Source organism: Lucilia sericata, unplaced genomic scaffold (assembly GCF_015586225.1).
Source record: "Lucilia sericata isolate MDLA Ls3-8-SP2 unplaced genomic scaffold, ASM1558622v1 Contig004449F_arrow, whole genome shotgun sequence".
In the NCBI taxonomy this organism is placed as follows: Eukaryota; Metazoa; Arthropoda; class Insecta; order Diptera; family Calliphoridae; genus Lucilia; species Lucilia sericata.
In genome coordinates this window covers 1-17,500 of record NW_023997256.1, presented here as the reverse complement: position 1 = coordinate 17,500, position 17,500 = coordinate 1, and the positions used below count along the sequence as shown (strand labels likewise).

Below are 17,500 nucleotides of genomic sequence, written 5' to 3'. Positions count from 1 at the left end.
TGTTAAGTTAATTTAAAATCAGGTGACCATGACAAGAAAAAAATGTAATTGTTCCTTCGGATCTAAAATAATATAGTAATGTATAATAATATATAACATTACTAAACCCTGGCAGTGTGTTTAGGATACAAAATGTGGCATGCGATATAGATTGGAATCTCGATAGTATTGTAAAGATTTCGTTCATCATCAAATCTCTGGTCTTCCCAAAAATATCCTACACTTTTCTTATAAAAGGCGCAAACATTTAAATTTTCTTTTAAAAGTATTTTAAATTAAAAACTCTCTTCAACATGAATACTCGTGATCATCATAAAGCGTTGGAAACTTTTTACAAATATCAATCATGGATATTTCGTCTACTGGCACTTTGGAAATTACCCGATACCGTGACACCACGATTTCGATTACTGCATAACATTTATTTCTATTATATACTATTTTTCTGGGTACTCTCCTTCGATGCCAGTTGTTTATACAATTTATAACGAATATAACCGATTTGAATGAAGTTATTAAAGTATTTTTCATATTTGCCACCTCTTTGGCAGTGCTGTCGAAATTTTCGACTATTAAATGGAAAAATCATCTATACTACGAACTAGTGGAAACAATACATAGACCTATGTTTCGTCCCCTAAATAAACGGGAAGTTAAAATGTTTAAAGAATCACAGCAACTAAGTCGTGCTGTAAGGAATAGTTACTGCAGTATTTCATTGTGTGCCCTACAGGTGGTGCTGGTAACGCAATATTTTGTGGATAATACCGAACTTCCTTTGTCGCTATACAATCCCATAAATGTAGATACAAAGTTCCGATATCTAATGATGTATTTATATCAATATATAGCCGTTTCTATATGCTGTTATATGAATATCGCTTTTGATTCGATATCGGCTTCATTTCTTATACACATCAAGGGGCAATTGGATATTTTATGTGATCGTTTGGAGAATTTGGGCTCAGAGGATGATAACAAAATAGTAGATAATAATAAAATTACTATGAAATTGAAAGATTGCATTAAGTATTATGAAGAAATTGTAAGAATCACGGGTGTTGTGGAAAATCTGGTCAGTTTACCAATTTCCATACAAATAGCTTGTTCGGTTTTAGTATTGGTGGCTAATTTTTATGCTATGTCTTTTGTAAGTTGAATAAATATAGTTTTATTTATATATAAATATAAATATGTACTTCTAGCTATCCGATCCCGGTGATTATGCCAATTTCATCAAGTTTTTAATTTATCAATTGTGCATGTTATCACAAATCTATATACTTTGCTATTTTTCCAGTGAGGTTACCTTTAAAAGTCAAGAGATTTCTTATTTTTTATATTGTTCAAAATGGGTGGAATGGAATAAACTTAATCGCAAGTTGACTTTACTAATGATGACGCGATTTGATTTACCCATAGTTATTAGATCGGTAAATCCCACGTACACTTTTAATTTGGCAGCTTTTACTTCGGTAAGTATTGTGTTCCTTCTTTTCAAATATACAGAAAGTTATTAAATTTAAAAACTAATCGTTCATTTAATCGATTCCATACGTGTTTCAGGAATACCCTTACCCAATATATTTTATACAAAAATTAAACAATCCCATTTTTTTTTTTTAATTTCAGATTGTAAATTCTTCATATAGCTACTTTGCTTTGTTAAAACGCATAAATAGTTAAGTTAAAAATTAAATTTTATTTAAAATTTATCACAAAATTATTCGCAAAATGATGTTTATATAGATTTGCAGTTATTAAAGTTTAAATGCCACACATTAGACTTTTTCTTTTAATTTACACTAAAATAATAATTAATATTTATAATTTTTACTTTTTTAAATAAATATACTTTGTAAATTATTAACAATTCATTAATTTAAATTTTAATTGAACGTGAGTTTTCAATATAAACATAAATTTAATGTGGCAGCATTATTTCCTCTACCAACTAAAAGTGCTGCCATATTGCTTAATGACAACAAAAACATTTCACAGCACTCAGTTGACACATGGCTTGTTGACAAGCAAACAAAATTTGTTTGTTTTATTGTGAAAAAATAAAAAAATTGATGGAAAAATATCAAATATTGTTTTATTTTAACAAAATTAATTATAAATCAATTAACTAAACTATAAATTCTTCAACTTAAATAAAAGAACAGTTCTTAGAATGGCGGTTAATGTTTCCACAACCATCAGTGTCTGTTTATATTGTAAAACAACATCCGAGAGAGATGCTGCAAAGGAATTTCATGAGATCTTTGATGAAGTGGGAGTTGAATTGCAATTGCCCACTTTAGTGGAAAAGTTTTTTCATATTAAGGTTGAAAATGAAGATAAACAATGTTTGTGTGACGATTGTGTTAATAATTTAATCGAATTATATGACTTGGAAGAACACACCAAACAAGAACAGAGCAAGGAGGAAGAATCTCTTGGGGTAAATATTCAGCCGGAAGCTGAAGAGAAGGAAAATAGTAAAGTAGCTTCAGCGGATGAATTTGAGAAATTGAATCCAGAATATCTGAAATGTACTAACGATCTTGTACAACAAGATGTTGAACAGCAAGTCATTTTGCCCGAGAGTTTAAGCAGCGAGTATAGAAATATAAAAATTATTGAACAGGAGGATAAAGACAGGGCAAGTGTGCAAGAAAATGTGACAGAAGAGAAAGATAACAACGAAGAACTCTTTAAAGAAGATAAAACTGCTTACTATGCTGAAGAAGCTGTTAATAGTACTGAAAATTTAATAAATAATTTGGAAATTGAGAATGATGAACAATCCTTTAATAACATAATAGCTAGTACTACAGTAGATGTGCCAAATGCAGGTGAAGAAGAATGTTCTGAAGATATTGTGTTTGTGGAAGATGAAGAGGAACATCAAAATAATTCTAACATTCTAATTGGTACTCACATATCTTCCGAAGAATTTGAGCTAACGGGTGAGCATGAAAATGATGAGGAAATTGAGGAAGATGAACAAAATTCAGAGAATCATTTCACATATGATGATGAAAATGAGTTTATAGAAGAACCTCAACAGGAAGATAATGAAGTTAATAAATCTATATTGGAATTTAGTACAACAAATACAGCTACGGACGAAAATGAAACATCAACTAAGGATGCTGTAGACGACGAAGAACTTGAACTTGTTTACTATGAAGAAGATGTACCAAGTGATAATGAAAAAGAAGGTGAAAGTAATGAAACGGTATTGGAAGATTTGGAAATTATTAATAAGGAATTAAAGTCTTTGCAAACAGAAAATGAAAGTACTGTGGATTTAGATACTGAATCATTAAATTCAAATATTTCTGACAGAGTTAACATTAATAAAGATACCATTGATGCGGAAAAAGCTATAGAAAATGATGAGGATGATCCTCAGGAGGATACCTATTCCTTGGAAGAGGAGTATTTAGTTGAAGGTAAAATAAAAGTCATTGGTAAGGTCATATCATATCGTTTAAAATTTATAAATTTGTCTTTCAGATATTTTTTGTTCTCAAGAGTACGATACTGTTGATCTAAACGATTATTTGGATAAAGTGTTAGTAACAAAATTTCAAGATTTACAATTGGATTGGGATGTGGAATGTGAAGTAAGTAAAACATTATTATTATACAACACATATGGAACTGAATCAATATATTTCCTTATAACAACAGTTGTGCCATGACAAATACAATAACTTACCAGAATTATTAAAACACAACTGCGTAACAGATTTCGAGGAAGAACAACAGTATCGTTGTGTTTTTAAGGATTGTGGAGAAGATATAAATAATTTGCAGACCTTAGCCAGGCATTTGGTTTTACATCACTATGACAAATTGGAAAGGTAGGTGGTATTAAGTTATATATTAAGTTATATTTGTTTTATAAAGTTTTTTCTTTATTTGTAGCACCATTATATATAGCAAATGTCCAGATTGTCAGAAAACATTTTCGAACTTTATTGAATTGAATAAACACTCCTGTTGCCGTAATATCAAGAAAAAAACTGGAGCTCCCAATCATTGTCAATCATGTAATTTGGATTTTCAGTCCTTGAAAAGGTAAGGACATACTTTAAGTCATAAGAAAATATATATCGTTATTACTAATAAATCGAATTTATAGATTTGTTTTTCATATGCAATTCCATTTGACGAATCATCGACCAAAGGTTTGCCTAATGTGTGGTGCTTTATTTAATAACTCCAATGATTTCTTTGAACATACTCAATATAAACATAATCCAGCGACGGCTATGGCTTGTATAGAGTAGGTTTTTTTAATTATTCTATATAATATTTTATAATTATATTTAATTTTTTGCTGTTAACAGATGTGATAGATTCTTTAAAGAAAAAGAGGTCTTTGACAGCCATATGGAATTGCATGAGGAATCTAAATATCAATATGCCTGCAGCTATTGTCCAAAAAAGTATACCAATAAAGCGGGTTTAAATCAGCATGTAGTAAGTTATCTCCACTTTTTTTAGTTGAAAACTAAAAACTAATAATTTATTCAATTTTTTTTTTGTAGGATATTTATCACAATAACAAATCCTCTGCTATACAGTGTGATTTTTGTGAAAAAGAGTTTGTTAATCAGGCCTCGTATCGTAATCATGTTAAGTCACATGCTGCTGATGTACAAATAGAAACTTATATCTGTTCAACGTGTGGTTTTATAACCAATGATTGTGATTTAATTAAGGTAATTAATATTACTATAATAAGCTCAATTATTACTAAACGTTTTATTATATAAGGAACACATTGAAGCAGATGCCGAATCCCCTTGTTATTCTTCGCCACTGGAAGAAAAACTATTGGCTTTGGGTTATACTTGTGAGAATTGTTCCATTGATTTTCATACCATTAAACAGCTGAAGGAACATCGTTTGAGTAAAAACCATAGAGATACTTTGTATTATTGTGGCATTTGTCGTCGAGCTTTTAACTCACTACGTCATATGCGTAATCATGCTATTAATCATAAAGATTTTGAAAAATGGCAGGAAGCTTTTCCTATAACGCGTTATTTTGTATGCAATATAGGTGTAAGTAAAAATTTTAGATTTTGTAGCATATATAATGTTACTAATGTTATTGTTATAGGATTGCCAAGAATTTTATCCCATTTGGACTTCCCTGTATTATCACAAAAACGTCCGCATAAAAGTAAGGAAGCTAAAGACGATAAACCTGCGGAGTTTAAGTGTCAATTCTGTCAACAATTGTGTACTTCGAAAATGTCTTTGGCTGTTCATGTAGCTAGAAGTCAGAAGAAGGGGAAGGGGGGGGGAAGGGGAAACCCAGAAGAGCGAGCGAGCGAGCAGCGAGCGAGAGAGCGAGAGAGCGAGCGAGCGAGCGAGCGAGCGAGCGAGCGAGCGAGCGAGCGAGCGAAGCGAGAGAGCGAGAGAGCGAGAGCGAGCGAGCGAGCGAGCGAGCGAGCGAGCGAGCGAGCGAGCGAGCGAGCGAGCGAGCGAGCGAGCGAGCGAGCGAGCGAGCGAGCGAGCGAGCAAGCGAGCAAGCGAGCAAGCGAGGGAAGCGAGCGAGCGGGCGAGCAGCGAGAGAGCGAGCGAGCGAGCGAGCGAGAGAGCGAGCGAGCGAGCGAGAGAGCGAGCGAGCGAGCGAGCGAGCGACCGAGCGAGCGAGCGAGCGAGCGAGCGAGCGAGCGAGCGAGCGAGCGAGCGAGCGAGCGAGCGAGCGAGCAGCGAGCGAGCGAGCGAGGAGCGAGCGAGCGAGAGGGCGAGCGAGCGAGAGGGCGAGCGAGCGAGCGAGCGGCGAGCGAGCGAGAGAGCGAGCGAGAGAGCGAGCGAGCGAGCGAGCGAGCGAGCGAGCGAGCGAGCGAGCGAGCGAGCGAGCGAGCGAGGGCGAGCGAGCGAGCGAGCGAGCGAGCGAGCGAGCGAGCGAGCGAGCGAGGAGCGAGCGAGCGAGCGAGCGAGCGAGGGAGCGAGCCAGCGAGAGCGAGCGAGGAGCGAGCGAGCGAGCGAGCGAGCGAGCGAGCGAGCGAGCGAGGAGCGAGCGAGCGAGCGAGAGAGCGAGCGAGCGAGGAGCGAGCGAGCGAGCGAGCGAGCGAGCGAGCGACAGCGAGCGAGCGACCAGCGAGCGAGCGAGCGAGCGAGCGAGCGAGCGAGCGAGCGAGCGAGCGATCGAGCGAGCTATCGAGCGAGACGATCTATCGATCGATCGATCGAGCTAGTAGCGATCTAGCTATCTATCTATCTATCTATCTATCTATCTATCTCATCTATCTAATCTATCTATCTATCTATCTCTATCTATCTATCTATATCTAATCTATCTATCTATCTATCTATCTATCTATCTATCTATCTATCTATCTATCTATCTATCTATCTATCTATCTATCTATTTATCTATACTTCCATCTTTTGAGTGAGTTCGATTTTCATAAAAAACTTATTCAATTGTTTTTCCTAATTACAGCAAATATATCTTGTTCTCACTGCAAACGTACCTATAAGACTCAAAAACTGCTGCAAGAACATATAGATAAATTCCATACAGCCATAAAATGTGAAGTTTGTTTTAAAAATTTCAAAAATCGACGAAATTTGGAATCACATCGTAATTTGGTGCATCTTAATATGAAACGTTATTTCTGTCAATATTGTGAAAAGGGCTATTTTCATAAAAGTGAAAAAGAAGCGCATGAAAAGAAAGTAAGTTTGATAAAAAAAATTATAAAAAGTAAAGAAATTTTAACTTACCTTTTTACACAGGTGCATTCCGAATTTCCCTATAAATGTGAAATTTGTGATTTCATGACGAACTATGAAAAATCTTTGGAAGTTCATATGGATAAACATAATAATCAACAAAAATTTAAATGTACAATTTGTAGTAAAACATTTGGCAGAAAACAACTCTTAACCATACATACGAAAAGGCATCAAAATAAGAAAGAGTAAGTTTAAAAACAAATTAATATTAGTTACATGATTCTTTATTTCTTTCTTTATTTAGATACATATGTTCCAATTACTTAAATGAAGATGGCTGTAGTGCAGCATTCTATACCTATAATCTTTTAAAGACACATATTCAAACTAAACATCAAAATGATAACAAACGTAAAAGATCACACAAAAAATATATTGTACAAGTTGATGATAAATCATATGAAATATTTAATGTTGATGAAGAGAGTACACAACAAGTTAAACGTTCGAAAACTGTAGCTTCGGAAGATAATAGTGAAAAATTTGAACAGGATGCTATTGAGTTGGTATTGGAAGAAGATGACATAGAATCATCACATGAGCAGACATCTGATGAATTCGAAACAATATGTAGTTAAAGTAATCTAGAGTCTGTTAAGGCAAGTAAGTTGAATTAAAATTTTCAAGAATGCTATTTTCATTTGATTTCTTTTTGTTTTAAAATAACGAAAAAGTTTGTTTGTTTCGTGAGCAAAAAAAAGCTGTTAAAATATTAAATTCATAATTGTGAATAGATTTGTTTAAAAAACAACTTTTGTGTAAAGAAAGTGAAAAACTGAATTTTGTTTATAAATAAGTGTGTGAAAGTGAAAAATCGATCAATCATAATTTCAAAAAATATGAAATAAAACAAAACATTATCTCCAGTAAGAAGAAATAAAAAGAAAAAAGGTTACGAAATATTTTAAAAAGCTGCAGGTCAGCAGATCTATATATTGTATACAAGAGTACACTTTTCTAAAGGATTGAGCTGAATCCGAATCTGACTTCAGATCTTTCCCATCACATAACGATTTCGATATAGCTTAGTCTATTTATAATTGCTGTTATAAAGGTCCTTTTTATTACCTTCTAAATTAAGGTTTAACTTCTGTAATATCTTTCATTCCTTTGGATAAAGATACTACAAAGAAGGAACAAAATATAACAGAGATTAAATCTTTATTTAGAAGGCAACAGAAAGGACTTTCAGACCACATAAAAAGATTTATAAATAACACTGATGTGTTATTCAAATATAGCAATAACCTGCTTTTTAAAATAAAAACTAAATTAATAAGGGGTTTCATTTAAAACCTCGCAAACTGAATTTACGATCAAAATTCTGAGGTCAGATTAGGATTCAGCATAACTCAATCTTTCCAAAAGTAAACTTTATTACTCGGGTTCTTCGACTAGAAACTTGATGAAAACATATCGAGTAACTTGTCTGTTACTAATTGCTGTATAAATATACCATAAAAACTTTATTATTGATTATTGAGATTAGAGCTACAATAGCTAAAGTGGGGTGGACTGCGTTAGCAAACTTATTTACGACACCTAGAGTCTAGACAAAGGTCTATAACAAAATTTTAACATTATGTACCCTATTTCTTAAGATTTTACTTTAAAGTTCATTGGCCAAAACAATAAATAAACACTAAAAATAAGTAAAAAATCTCTTTTAATTTCAATTTAATTTTAAGTAATTAAATTACATTTCTTATTACATTTTTTTTTATTAAATATTATTATTGTTATTATTAACTTAAACTTTAAACTCTGGCTTAAATAAAACAAAGCCTCTCTTTATCGTCTCAATGTCTTCTCTTTTAGCTTTTGGAATTGTGTAAAAATTAATTGGCTTTTTTACTCTTCTTGGATTGTTTCTGTTTAAGTTTCTCTTGTTTCTTCAATTCCTTCTCCATTAAAGATTTGTACAATTTATAACCGAAGAGAGCTAAAAAAAAAAATCAAAAATCAAAATTAAAACAATTTATCAATTTAAGTAAACAATTGAACTAAAATTAATTAAAGTTTTATTGTATGAAAATACAACCCACCAAATATAAACAATAATAAAAATATTAAAGCAGCAAATATTGAATAATTATAAACTCTTTCGAATTGAGCATGTTGCATTAGTTTCGTTTCAATCTTATCGATGGTGGCACGAAAAGAATCTTTCATTTCATGTATAAATTGTACTTTATCTGAACTTGATAATTCCTCTAATTGTAGTTGTAATTTATGGATCTTGTCGATTAATTCGTGGGTGAATTTGTGTGAACCGGTTTTTTCAATTATCGATTTTACCGATTGTTTCAATTGTTCTATAACATGTTCACCATCATTACTATTGAAATCTGTCATGTTTTTTTTTTTTTGGTATATTTTTCTGTTATTATTGTGGTTGTTGTTGTTGCTTATAATTATATCTATTGAATTTTAGTGTTTAACAAGTTTATTATAGAAGATTTTTGTTTCGAAAATAACTCTCTACTTTCAAACTATAGCGGAGTGAGTAGTCATTTATCTTCCGCTAACGTTTTGTTACAAAGTTTAAATGTGTACTAACTAGTAACAAAAGCTTTCGTTAGTGCGTTATTCCTCTCAGCATTTTTGTTTATACTATGAATAACAACAACTAAAAGCTTTCTTTATTCGCGCATATTTATTTGGTTTAATCTTATCTTTATGTTATTTTATGTAGAACTCTATGTGTAGACAAAACTTGCCTAATAAATGTCGAACAAATTCCTTATCATTGATGACGATAAAAACAACCGAAAATGAATGTACTTTCCCGTGTCCGCTGTACACATTATAAACTTCCAGAACAAACTACCGAAAAGAAATGTTTGTTAACATTTGTTTAACAAAAGAAAACAAACAAAATTATAGAGAAAACGGGTTTAGAACGTTTTGTATTTGTTTAATATTGTTGAACTTTGTATGAGCTTAAAAAAAATTAAATAAAATATTTATGAGTCTTCTCATTTAGGGGAAAACGTGACGTATGTATAATTTCGAACCGTTAATTTGTAGTCATAAGTAATTGCCCCTCGATACTCAGAAAAAGTTTTTGTTTACTTTTTATTTGATAGACTAGTAGCTTTAAGTTGTGTATAAAACTGAACTTGAAAGTAATTAACATGTACGTTAGGTTTTTCAATAAGAAATGTTGTTGTTTTTTTTTTCAAGTAATTACACGCTTGCTTTAACTATACGCGGGTCAATTTTATGCTTTATAGAATTCTAACAACGATTTTTATTGTATAAAAAGTGGTAAACAAATTTAGGTCCCGTTTTGTACACTAGACTATAGATAACACTATAGACTAGATAAATAAACCAGTCTATAGACTAAACTACAGACCAGACAACAGACTAGACTACAGACTAGACTATATACTAGACTATAGAATATACTACAGACTAGATTATACTACAGACTAGACTATAGACCAGACTAGACTATAGATTAGACTATCGATTAGACTATCGATTAGACTATAGACTAGACTAGACTATAGACTAGACTATAGACTAGACTATAGACTATGGACTATAGACTAGACTAGACTAGACTATAGACTAAATTAGACTATAGATTAGACTAGACTATACACTAGACTATAGACTAGACTATAAATTATATTATAGACTGAATTTTAGACCAGATAATAGATTAGACTATAGACTAGACTGTATTACAAACTAGACTACAGAAAAGACTATAGGCTGGCCTGTAGACAAGGCTATATACTGGACTATAGATTAGACTATAGACTAGACTAAAGACTAGACTATAGATTAGACTAGACTATAAATTATATTATAGACTGGGTTTTAGACCAGAGAATATACTAGACTATAGACTAGACTGCACTACAAACTAGACTATAGACAATACTATAGACTATAAAGACTAGACTATAGACTAGACTATAGACTAGACTAGACTAGACTATAGACTAGACTAGACTATAGACTATAGACTAGACTAGACTATAGACTAGACTAGACTAGACTATAGACTAGACTATAGACTAGACTATAGACTAGACTATAGACTAGACTATAGACTAGACTATAGACTAGACTATAGACTAGACTATAGACTAGACTATAGACTACACTAGACTATAGACTAGACCATAGACTAGACCATAGACTAGACTATATACTAGACTATAGACTAGACTATAGACTAGACTATAGACTAGACTAGACTATAGACTAGACCATAGACTAGACTATAGACTAGACCATAGACTAGACTATAGACTAGACTATATACTAGACTATATACTAGACTATAGACTAGACTATATACTAGACTATAGACTAGACTATAGACTAGACTATAGACTAGACTATAGACTAGACTATAGACTAGACTATAGACTAGACTATAGACTAGACTATAGACTAGACTATAGACTAGACTATAGACTAGACTATAGACTAGACTATAGACTAGACTATAGACTAGACTATAGACTAGACTATAGACTAGACTATAGACTAGACTATAAACTAGACTATAGACTAGACTATAGACTAGACTATAGACTAGACTATAGACTAGACTATAGACTAGACTATAGACTAGACTATAGACTAGACTATAGACTAGACTATAGGCTAGACTATAGACTAGACTATAGACTAGACTATAGACTAGACTATAGGCTAGACTATAGACTAGACTATAGACTAGACTATAGGCTAGACTATAGACTAACTATAGACTAGACTATAGACTAGACTATAGGCTAGACTATAGGCTAGACTATAGACTAGACTATAGACTAGACTATAGACTAGACTACATACTAGACTATAGACTAGACTATAGAATAGACTATAGACTAGACTATAGACTAGACTATAGACTAGACTATAGACTAGACTATAGGCTAGACTATAAACTAGACTATAGACTAGACTACATACTAGACTATAGACTAGACTATAGACTAGACTATAAACTAGACTATAGACTAGACTATAGACTAGACTATAGACTAGACTATAGACTAGACTATAGACTAGACTATAGACTAGACTATAGGCTAGACTATAGACTAGACTATAGACTAGACTATAGACTAGACTATAGGCTAGACTATAGACTAGACTATAGACTAGACTATAGGCTAGACTATAGACTAGACTATAGACTAGACTATAGACTAGACTATAGGCTAGACTATAGACTAGACTATAGACTAGACTATAGACTAGACTACATACTAGACTATAGACTAGACTATAGAATAGACTATAGACTAGACTATAGACTAGACTATAGACTAGACTATAGACTAGACTATATACTAGACTATATACTAGACTAGACTATAGACTAGACTATAGACTAGACTATAGACTAGACTATAGACTAGACTATAGACTAGACTATAGACTAGACTATAGACTAGACTATAGACTAGACTATAGACTAGACTATAGATTAGACTATAGACTAGACTATAGATTAGACTATAGACTAGACTATAGACTAGACTATAGACTAGACTATAGATTAGACTATAGACTAGACAATAGACTAGACTATAGACTAGACTATAGACTAGACTATAGACTAGACTATAGACTAGACTATAGACTAGACTATAGACTAGACTATAGACTAGACTATAGACTAGACTATAGACTAGACTATAGACTAGACTATAGACTAGACTATAGACTAGACTATAGACTAGACTATAGACTAGACTATTAGACTATAGACCGGACTATAGACTAGACTATAGGTGTACCACAGACTAGACTATAGACTAGACTGGCCTGTGGACTAGACTATACACTAGAATATATTATATAATCCAGTCTATAGTCTTTTTTATTACACAAAAATCACTTATTCCCCCAAAAATAATAATCTTTTATATTTTTATAATTGAACACTTTATGAATTGCTTTATTGTTTTGATGTTTCTGAAATACTGTAGATTAATTTTGTAACAGCACAGCCTTTAGTAACTTTTCAAAATTCATTTCTTATTTTTGAATAATTGTTATTGTTTATATTGAAGATTCACCACTTTAATACGTATAAATTCTTATTATATTCAGACTAACGTTTTTGTTTAAATAAGTGTGTTTCTCTTTAGTTAAAAATAAATTAAACTAAACTTAATGAATTGTTGAACACACTTTGCTCCAGTAATTAATGACATTTTTTTAATATATTTTATTATGATATTTTGTATATGGTCATGTGTTTGTTGTTTACAGCAGTGATGGTATTTAGTACTACATGGCACTGAGAATTACCAAAACTTTTACCTTCATTAAAAAAGAACTTAAACTAAAGGCGGGACTAAATATGAAGTTTAATTTAAAAAAATTAATTAGAAATATATTTTGTAGTTTGTCGTACTAGTTTTGCTCACAAGTTAATACTAATTTTGAAGTTTTACTCAAAATGTGTATATTAGAAGTAGAATTGTACCAAAAAAAAGTACCTTATTATTGAATATGCCGCCACTGTGATATTATGTATGAAAAAATAATGGAATTATTTTGTCTCAATTAACCTTAGTTCATAAAATATTTATTATCTATAAACGTTGAACAAAATTTTTGCAATATTTTGTTGTTTTTGTTAAATTGATGGCTTATCAAAATTTTATAAATCTAAAAATAACATATTTTAATTTGGTCTTTAGTGGGTAACACGGAAATTACTCTTCTTGCAAATGTGGCAAATATGCGCTATGAGTTTGTTTGTTGGTTTAGTTTCAATCCTATAGTCCGATTAAACTGAAACTTGACATTCATATTAACACCTGATTACAATACAAATTTTTAAATCTTGGAAATTTCAAACAAATACTATTTAGTTTGATTTAAGACCAATTTCGAAGTTAAAACAGAAAATTTTGAAAATTCGAAATTTTAAGCTATTTTCGAAACTTCGAAATTAAATTCGAAGTTAAGTTAAACATTTTTAAAACTGTTAGATTAACTTCTAAAACACAAGGAATCAGAAAAATATGGTTTTACAATTATTTGAGCTTTATTTTTTGAATATTCGAATTTCGAAATTAAAAATTTTTAAAATATTTTCGAAATTTTTTACGAATTTCAAAGCATTTTCGAAGTATTATCAGAATATTAGCTTTTTAAGCAATGTTCGAAAATTCAAAATTAAATTTGAAAATTCGAAGTTAAGTTCGAAAAATTTTAAAACTTTTAGATTAACTTCTAAATCACGAGAATTCAGAAAAATATGATTTTACAATTATTTGAGCTATATTTCTAAAATTTTCGAATTTCGAAATTGATAAATTTGAAAATATTTTCGAATTTTTTATGAATTTCAAAGAATTTTCAAAGTAGTATCAGAATATAAGCTTTTTAAGCTATGTTCGAAAATTCGAAATTAAGTTCGAAAATTTTTTAAAACTCTTAAATTAATATCTAAATTACGAGGATTTAGAAAAATGCGTTTTTAGTATGATTATGTTTATTTCTCACATTTTCCCATTTCGAATATGAAAATTTTGAATATATTTCGAATTTTTTTATGAATTTCAAAGAATTTTCATAGAAGTATCAGAATAAAAGCTTTTTAATCTATGTTCGAATTTAAATTTGAAACTTCAAAGTTAAGTTCGAAAATTTTGAAATTAATTCGAATTTTTTATGAATTTTAAAGTATTTAAAGAGAATTTTCAGAATAAGAGCTTTTTAAGCAAAGTTCGAAATTAAATATGAAATTCGAAGTTAAGTTCGAAAATTTTGAAATTAATTTCGATTTTTTTATGAATTTTAAAGTATTTAAAAAGCACTTTCAGAATACGAGCTTTTTAAGAAATGTTTGAAATTAAGTTTGAAAATTCGAAGTTAATTTCGAAAACCAAATTCGTGAAGAATCATAAAAATATGATTTTAGTCTTATTAGAGGATTTTTTTTCGAATTTCAAATATACAAATTTTGAGAGATTTTCTTGAATTTTTAAACTATTTTCGAAGCTGCATTAAAAAAAACAATTTTCCAAAATTTTGAATTTAAATTCGGAATTTGTTAAGCTTTTAAAATCCTGTCATTAAACAGGATTCTTAAAGCAAACTTTTCTATCTAGTCTTGCAACCTTAGCAAAGTTAACAACCTTTCTTAACCATAGAGAGGTAAACCCTGCACTTCTGCCAATCAAATGCCCCTTTAAATTTATCTTTTTTAAAATCATCTTAAAAATTCTTACCAAATATAAGGAAAAGTATAACAATCATAGCAACGAATATCATATAATCCCACGATGAATGCGTAACAGTGGGTTGTTGAGCGAAACGCTTTAAGAAATCCTGTGGTGTACCATCCTGTGGATTATATAGATTTTCTCTGATACTAGCACGTTCTTCATCGCTAATACCATCCATTTGTTCGATAAGTTTCCATACTTCCTCGACACTGGGCAATTTGAAATTACCATCGGGATCACCCAAATTCATGGAACCATCTTGACCGGCAGCAGCCAAAACATCTTCTTCAAATTGTTGTTGATTTATGGGATCATCAGCCATGGTATTGTCGTTTATAAACCATTCTTTGTTTTGGTAAAAGATTGAAGTTTTAACTAATTTGTTGTTGTTGTTTAAGGGGAGAAGGAGGGGTGGAATAAAGTGAAGAATTGTTTCAAATGAAAAGAATTTTATTGACTTTTTGGTTTCTTTGGTGGATTGTTTAGTAGTGTTGTGTGTGTGTATGTTGTTTTGTTTGAAGTTGTTTTTTTTTTTTTTCTTTAGTTATTAAAGTGTTGTGTTTTATGCTGTTGTTTTGTTTACGTTTTTATTTAAATTTATTTCTTTTTGTTGTTATATTTTGGCTTAGTTAAGTGAACTATACAAACTTTGTTGTTTAACTTGTTGTTAATTTTTTGTTTAATTAGTTCAATAAACTGCATTTCCTTAGTAAGAAAATTTTGTAAGTTTTTTTTTTTACAACATTTAAAAATTGAGCAGCACAAATAGAATGAAAAATTGAATAAAGTATAAAGATATTTTTGTATATAAATATTAAATTTAAATATATATTGTTATTAAATGGAATTTGTTGTAATATTTTTTTTAACTAGTTATTGTATGTATGGGCAGGTTTTTTTAGTTTAAATATTGTGTGACAATGAATATTTCTTACAAAATTAGGAATAATAATACCTTTGGAAATTTGAGTAGTGGCTGCTCTATGGTCTAGACTATGGACTAGCATATATGCTAATCGATTGAGTAGTCTTTGTACTAGTTGGTTTACTAAGCTATTAGAAAATCTACCAACTAGTCTATGGACAAGTCTATTGGCTCCTCTATTGGATCATCACTAGCTTCTCTATTGACTAGTCTATTTTCGAGTCTATTGACTAGTCTTTGGACTATTCTATTGACTAGTCTTTGGACTAGTCTATTGGCTAGTCTGTCGACTAGTCTATGGACTATTGGCAAGTCTAGTATATTGATTATTCTATTGGCGATTCTATTGATTAGTCTAATGACTATTCTATAGACAATCTACTCTATGGACTACTATTCTACTGACTAACCTATTGACTATTCTATAATATAGTCTATTGACTAGTTTATGGGTTAGACCATTGACTAGCCTATGGAATAGTCTATTACTACTCAGTAGACTAGTCTATTGGTTAGTCTATGAACTATTCTATTGACCAGACTATTCAGTAGTCTATTGGATAATCTATAGACTGGTCTACTGGTAATCTGTTGACTGGTCTATTGGCGATTCTATTGACTATCCTTCACTACTATGTACTATTCTATGAACTAATATACTGACTATTCTATAGACTAGTCTATGAACTAGTCCGTTAAGTAGTCTATGTTCTGGTCCGTTAAGTAGTTGATTAACTAGTGTATTAACTATATATCTGTTAGTCTATTGACTAGTTAATGGACAGGTCTATAAAGTAGTCTATTGACTAGCCTATAGAATAGTCTATTACTAGTCAGTTAAATAGTCTATTGGTTAGTCTATGAACTAGATATACCTCCTCACTCTCTTATTTTAGTTCCATTATGTTAAAACTATTATTGGTTTTATTTGATTAAAATTTATTCCATATTTATTCATTGTAAGCAATATTCTTTAACACACTGTAATTTAAAACAATTTTATTAACTATTTTCAACAAACATGCAAAAAATTTCAAGCATACGTGGCTAAATATTTAAAGTTGCCCAAAATATAAATTTTGTTATCACATTGTTATCAAGAGGGCAAAAAACGTATACAGGGGGAAAAAAAAAAAACAAAACCACACGGGGCGCAAAAGAAAAAAAAAAAATTTAGTTTAGAAATCCAATAAAGTCAATAGAATTTCTTATACATTTTTGTGAAACGTTAAAACATACCAATCAATCAATTTTATGTTCAAATGTAGACGTTATAGTTTACTTTTACGCGTAAACTAAAAATTATTTAAATATTTGCAAAACGAAACAACCTGTACTACGGGTAGATTTGTTATGATTTAAAATGAAAATCAAAGTGTGGTCAAATTAAAATTTCTTTAAAATGATTGCATTCCAACTAAATTAAAGTTAAATTATCAAAAAAATATATAATACACCTTCGTTGATGTGACAACGTCAGCAAAAAAAAATTTCAGTCACTTCGTCGTCACATAGATTTTGTATTTTTTTATTTAACGAATCAATTCTAGACGAAATGCAGAAAGGGAAATATATGTTTGTTGTTATAAACAAG

General features: G+C 31.0%; 3 protein-coding genes across 5 annotated transcripts; 2 read left to right on the top strand and 1 right to left on the bottom strand.

Moving 5' to 3' along the window:
* The first annotated feature begins 275 nt into the window (after positions 1 to 275).
* LOC119615204 (odorant receptor 46a-like) lies at positions 276 to 1,686 on the top strand. The gene is given in 4 exon segments (XM_037971280.1): positions 276 to 471; positions 474 to 1,150; positions 1,206 to 1,475; positions 1,633 to 1,686. Coding segments are annotated over 4 exon segments (1,179 nt in total). The 5' UTR covers positions 276 to 293.
* Positions 1,687 to 2,018: 332 nt separating this feature from the next.
* On the top strand, positions 2,019 to 7,457 carry LOC119615207 (zinc finger protein 600-like). The gene is given in 13 exon segments (XM_037971286.1): positions 2,019 to 3,443; positions 3,508 to 3,617; positions 3,685 to 3,857; positions 3,922 to 4,074; positions 4,139 to 4,282; positions 4,347 to 4,479; positions 4,548 to 4,721; positions 4,777 to 5,067; positions 5,126 to 5,168; positions 5,171 to 5,294; positions 6,456 to 6,696; positions 6,757 to 6,941; positions 7,001 to 7,457. Coding segments are annotated over 13 exon segments (3,372 nt in total). The 5' UTR covers positions 2,019 to 2,176; the 3' UTR covers positions 7,335 to 7,457.
* Positions 7,458 to 8,463: 1,006 nt separating this feature from the next.
* LOC119615206 lies at positions 8,464 to 17,324 on the bottom strand. 3 transcript variants are annotated; one of them, XM_037971283.1, is made up of 3 exons: positions 17,146 to 17,324; positions 14,985 to 15,326; positions 8,464 to 8,698 (listed from the first exon to the last, which is right to left on the bottom strand). In XM_037971283.1, exons 2-3 carry the CDS (start codon positions 15,301 to 15,303, stop codon positions 8,595 to 8,597), a joined length of 423 nt encoding a protein of 140 aa, XP_037827211.1. In that variant the 5' UTR covers positions 15,304 to 15,326; positions 17,146 to 17,324; the 3' UTR covers positions 8,464 to 8,594. The 3 variants fall into 3 exon arrangements, with proteins under 3 accessions (XP_037827211.1, XP_037827210.1, XP_037827213.1); XM_037971282.1 differs by having other exon boundaries at positions 14,985 to 15,356; positions 17,146 to 17,297; XM_037971285.1 differs by lacking the exons at positions 14,985 to 15,326; positions 17,146 to 17,324 and adding an exon at positions 8,802 to 9,621.
* Between the last annotated feature and the right edge of the window lie 176 nt (positions 17,325 to 17,500).